At 33.0% G+C, this 6,257-nt stretch overlaps 1 protein-coding gene across 11 annotated transcripts in view; it reads left to right on the top strand.

The window, feature by feature from the left end:
- The window catches only part of MCU (mitochondrial calcium uniporter), a 516,099-nt gene that overhangs the window by 477,269 nt on the left and 32,573 nt on the right, over positions 1 to 6,257 (top strand). For all 11 annotated transcript variants that reach the window (XM_067053485.1, XM_067053353.1, XM_067053456.1 and 8 more), the window contains one exon: positions 1,260 to 1,433. In XM_067053485.1, the coding sequence (XP_066909586.1) occupies positions 1,260 to 1,433 (174 nt within the window). The remainder of the gene's footprint in view (positions 1 to 1,259; positions 1,434 to 6,257) is intronic.

A 6,257-nucleotide genomic window follows, 5' to 3' on the forward strand; every position in this document is an offset into this window, starting at 1 on the left:
TGTTACGTCTTTCAAGAGATGTCCCTCGACATATCTTCTGTAGTGTGCTGTTTTGTAACAGTAATACAATAAGTAAATATGTTATATGTCTCATATGCACTTGAAAATCTTGGGAAGGAACCACCCGTTGGTGGTACTCCAAACATTAATTTAAATTAGAAGGTCCCGTGGCCATCTTCTTTTCAGACGCCTCGTAGGATTATCAGGGATTGTTAAGGATGAAAGATTAAGAATTAATGGGTCAAGATGGTTAAGGAGTTTGGAATGAAAGACGCATATCTGTTTTGGGCCAATTCTGCAACGAATGGGATTTTAAGGTCTTTGTGGATGAGGTTATTTGTAACGTAATAAGGAGCATGAAGGAATTTACGTAGGATTTTGGATTGGATGCGGGAGGAATTTGATGGTTTGGTGGAGCCCTAGAGCTCAATTCCATATGTCCAAATTGGTCTGATTATCGTAATGTATACTAATTTTTTGTAGTGAATGGGAAGTTTAGAGCGTTTGTCAAGTAAGTGTTGTAGCAATCGGAATCTACGAGCAGTTTCTTGTCGTTTCAGTCTTGTGTGTGGATTCCAAGTAAGTCTCTTGTCAAGATGGAGTCCTAAGTATCGAATCTGTTCAACAGGCATTAGTGGTGTATTTAGAAAGGATACTGTAGGACAGGAGGGCAGAGGTTTACGACGGAGAGTAAAGGTGATCTGGTGGGATTTGTCAGAATTTATTTTGGTTCTCCAGTTTTAACACCATTCTTCAATAGATGTTATGTGTGTCTGTAGTGTTTGTGATGCATTAGTTGGGTCGTTGTTTACAAAAAGTATACATGTATCATCAGCGTATGTTGTTAGGACTGTGTTAGGGTGGGTTGGGATGTCAGCTGTATAAACCGTATAAAGAATGGGACCTAAGACACTACCTGGGGGAACATCGGCGGACTGAGAAAAGAGAGATGAGTAGGCTAGGTTATGATTTACTTTAAAGGTTCTATCAGTGAGGTAGGAGTGGATTATAAGGAAATGTGTAGGGGGTAGGAAGTGACGAAGTTTATAGACCAGGCCTGGATGCCAAACTCGATCAAAAGCTTGTTCAACATCGAGGAAGACTCCCGTGCAGTACATAACCGCGCTCCAATGTGGAAGATTGTTTTCGGAATACATGTAAGGTAGTTTGTGAAAAATAGTGTATTTTTTTCTAATAAATGTTGGCTAGGCGTATGAATTTTTAATTAGTAGCTGCTAAATTTAACATTTTTTTTGCAGGAATAGTCAAAGTTGAGTACAGACGAGGGCTGCCACAAGTGCTGATTCCGCTACCCACCTCCAGGCAGCGATGCCTTTTCACCCTGAAGCCCTTGGGGAACACCGTTGGGGACCTCATCGACATGATCAAGTTAGAGGACAAGGCAGTCAGTTGCGTGGACGTCACAACCACAGGTAAAGAAAAGACGATTAACAATATTGATCAACTACGATTAACATGTCTTTCTAATTTAAACTAGTTATTTCTTTTACAAAAAAATCTTATGTTAATGGGTTAATAAAAATAAAGTAAATAACCAATAACCAAGAGGGGAGGGGGTAAAAAAAAAAAAAAAATCCGGTCTGTACAAGTTCATCGTGAATGACAGAGTGTGATAGGGGTATGGAAAGAAAACGAGAGAAGTTCACTGTTTTATATGGCTTAAGATCCCAGGTTAAAGCATACATTACACTACAATAGCACCAATTATTTTATTTATGCAACATAGTCTTGCATTATGTTGGATAAATAAAAAACCTTCTCCAAAGTTTTTAGCAAAAGATACTACAGGATTATGTAGGTCTTCTTCCGTATAACTTGTTGCATTCAAAGATCGTTCTCGAACAATTACTAACTCTGTGAGAGCCTCCATCGTGACAATAGCCCAGAACATGATTGAGCCTTTAGATCCTTTAGGCGCAAGAATCGATCATTCTTTTTGGTTGTAGCTCTTACAGTCCTTGTTCATACCTCCACGGATGCATGCCGGTCTCTGGGAACTGCTGGAGGGCCCTACCAATAGTTGAGAAGTTCAAGGCCATTGCAGATCTATACTCGGTTAAATGCCTTGTAGGGGGCCATAAATGGAAGTTTAAACAAATTCAAATCTAAAACTTAAAACCTTTTGTAAAAACGAGTGTTTACTTGGAAGCAACTGCTGTAAAACTGAGAAATCAAACGTTAATTTTGATCAGGAATGTACTTTAAATATCGAGAATGGAAGACATATACAGCTGTGGTGCGAGACGAATGGGGAATTGTTTGGTCTGTACAGAGGCGTTGTAGCTGAGGGAATTGAGGCCTTGCCTTAGTAACCTCATGTATGCAAGGACACCATTCTGAATCCGGCCTGGGTGGGTTGACTTTTATTTTTTGGTGGTCCCACGAAATGAACTTTACCCCCTCCACCATAACTGGAATAGGTTGTTTACCTTTAGATAACCCACCCAGATATCAGAAATGTCCAGGAAAAGGGTAATAAAAATAAAGTAAATAACTAATGGCCAACAAGAGGGCAAACAAATAAAATCAGGTCTGTACAAGTTCATCATGAGTGATAGAGTGCGATAGGGGTCTTGAAAGAAAATGGGAGAAGTTCACTGTTTCAGATGGCTTAAGATTCTAGGTCAAAGCATACATTACACTACCGTCGCACCAATTAAAAACTACAGGCAAAGGTTACAATCTACCTTACTGTATTTCCTTTCCAGTTAGGAAAGATACATGTTTTTATAATTATTCATATTTTTTTTTTAAAATCTGATTGCGAATTGTGTGGCTGCATTTAAGTATATCATAACTAAAGTTGAATAATGCATCTATTAGTATTAAATTTGAATATTTAATCAATAAATAATTTTAACAAGTTTAACAAATAAGAATTATCCTTATATCCTGTTTAGTTTTATAAAGTAAACTTGGGCAAATAAGACTTAATTTAATCTGGAAACACCTACTGGTACAAACAAGACAACTGGAAAAATTCATAGAGAATAGATTAACAAGAATACCACTATCATAGCTAGAAGTCATTGATTCTTATAAAGATTCTTGCAATATAATTTGATTATTGATGGTTGGTTCCTCATAGGAACCTATTAGAAATGTGTATATAATTCAGATTTACACTATTTTTGATCCCCAAAAAACCCTAAAGAAAAGTAATCTTGACGATATCCACGATTTCAATTCTATTTTGAAATCCTATAACCTTGTTTAATCTTAGAGATGATTGATTTCCCACGAAGTCTTGGAGTGATGATGGTTAATGCTAATTGGAGCTTATATATAAGCAACAGCTTGTGTAAACAGAGTCTGATGATTGAGTTATTGAACCCTCAGTGGTGCAGGTGCTCCCTTGATATTATTAAGTAAGGTAACGCATATTCTCTGTTAGTTATTATTGAAGTCCAAAATTTGTATTCTTTATATGACTGTCGGAATCATAAGAGGCAGCTGTAGTTCAGGGGAGAAATAAAAAAAATTAATACTTTTCAAAATGTTCGGTTTGTCTTACCTAACGTAAATAATTCTGTTTCCCCGACACTTTTTCTAAATTCATTGCTTTTTTAGAATTATTGTAGTGTCCATGCCCTATAATAAAAGGAAATGAATTATAAATGGTAATTTATTATTTATTTTAATTTTAAATTAACTATATTATAACAATAGACAAAATATTAAAAAACATTTATCATGTATCTTAGTACTGTTCAGTTTCTTTAGTAATTCAGGAGTATTAGTACTAGTAGGTATATTTTGACTCAACTATACTTAGTTTATTTCTAATGAATATTGCATGTCATAACTGTGTAAAAATCATTTTAGATACAGCATTGATGTGAAAAAAAAACCTATACTTAACCAACTAAATTGATAACTAATGAGGTGTTAAATTAGCCGTAGATTGATTTGAGATAGAGACTCACAAATAAGTAAAACTTATTTATTTGTGCCAACATTTCGACCTGAATTTCAGATTTCAGGCTTTCATCAGGACTGAAAAAAAAAAAAACGAGATAGCCATAATTCAGAGAAAAATAAAAACAAAATAATAACAAGCAAACTTGGATACGTATATAACAATAAATTGAGTAGATAGTAGTTAATACTAATAGAAGATAAAAATATAATATTATAGACTTAAAATTTATACAAAACAAATGATAAAAAAAGTTATTAAAAATCCGACAGTGTTCCTGTAAATAAAGAAATAAACATAATGAAATATGCAGAAGAAAATGTAAATAATGAGTAACTGAAATTAACATTATAAGTAAGTAATAATTAATAAATAAATAAATAGTGAAAAAAATGTTGACAGCAAGAAAGAAGAGAAGTATTTCTAAAAAGATAGAGAAACTTACTGAGTTGCCGCCAAGAGTAGGTGGGGACGATTTTTAATTTTTATTTATGTATTTTATTATTAATCAAATTATACCGGTCCACAATGTATATAAATACATTGTCAATTACAATTATATCTTTATTTATTTTATTTTATTTTTATACCAGATCGGCCTGGTGGACCTTACATGGTTGATATAACTTATATTATATATATTTTATATGTTATGAGGGGGTATAATCATACAAATGACACCTCTAACTATATAATATGTTCTTATTAAAAGAAAAAAATAATAATAATAAAATAAATAGATAAGAATAATGCTTCTTAATAAAAGAGGAAAGTAAAATAATTAACAAAAACCAATGATATTGGAACACTTAAATAAAACAAACAATTGTCTTCTAATAGTAAAAAGAAACAAGTTAATTTGAAAAAGGGAAGAGAAAAAAAAAAAAAATAATGAATAAATAAAACGAATAATACTAGTAAGTAAATAGAGGTAGTGTGACTATGAATTATTTTTATATTTATTAAAAATTTATAAAAGAATGTCCTGCAGCAGTCTGGGCTTCAGTCTTCGGGTTGAGGTTGGGTTTCCCAGGACAATTATATTTAATTGCGGTGAATCTACGTGGGATAGAGACAAGGTGTTGATGGGGTATATGTTCCCTCCCAAAATAACTATTGTTATAAAATGAAAACGATCGAGTTAAACATACCTACAAGTACTCCTGAATGACAGTGATAAATGATTTATAACATTTTGTCTATTCCAAATTTTACTTAAAATATAAAATAAATAATTATTTGCCATTTATAATAACTACTATTATATTCGCCCCTGTTCTGTAATATAGTAAAGTATTCTCACCTATAAATCAATTGGCGTATCTCCTGACTCTTGGGCATCCGTTGAGCCGCCAGTCGAATGGATTATAGTTGATTCATCTTCTCGATCAGGCCGTCAAGTGTCGATTTATTGGCGATGGGGGGGCCGGTTGGATCCCCGCTCAATATTTAGCATGCGGCAGTATATCGTATATCAGTTTGATGCAGATAAGCCAGGCAGGTATTGTTATTTGCATGTCGTCCAATACATCATTCAGATAAAAGTGGACTTAACTATAAATCAGGTTTTCAATAAGTTCCCAGAACGCTCTTCGCAATATTAACTCTCAAATGATGACTTGATTATTTCAGAGAAAAAAACAAACAATTATGAGTTCATTTTGTGATCATTTCAATTCACCATTGTTAAATATTATATGCTTGTAGCAAAATATTTTTTTTTTAGAAAATTTTAAATAGTTTTATTATATGATGAGGCGTTCGGTAGTAAAACAGTAACTGTTTTTTTTTTCTTTTTTGTTTTTTTTTTTAAATTTTTGGCATCAGCAGCTTTCTTTATGGTTTATGTTATAAAGTGTTGAAATAATCACTTGGAACTTAGTTTTTTAAAGAGAATATTGTTGATATAAAGTGACTCGGGGGTTGATTTGAAGAACATTGTAATTAACAAATATTTTAATAAATATTTTAAAAAATAATTCAACACACTATCCAAATTTTAGTCTCAAAACATTTATTTCATTTACACGTCCAACGCTTCGGCCAATTCAGCCATCCTCAGGGACATCTATTACAAAAGTTTCCATTATTTGTATGATCCTACAATCAATTCAATTATTTAACATTATTATTTATAATTTACCTTACCTTAATTTACTATTAGACATTTAACCCTTTTAAAAAACTCTATACAGGCTATTCTGCCCAGGTCAAATATATATACAGCTTTTTGGAGTTCCTATGGGGGGATGTTTATCAATATCATTTGCAGGTCTGGTCATGAATAATCTAATAAAGGATGTACTTTCAAAATCAG

This window comes from Halyomorpha halys, unplaced genomic scaffold (genome assembly GCF_000696795.3).
Source record: "Halyomorpha halys isolate HHAL.00 unplaced genomic scaffold, Hhal_1.1 Scaffold169.1, whole genome shotgun sequence".
In the NCBI taxonomy this organism is placed as follows: Eukaryota; Metazoa; Arthropoda; class Insecta; order Hemiptera; family Pentatomidae; genus Halyomorpha; species Halyomorpha halys.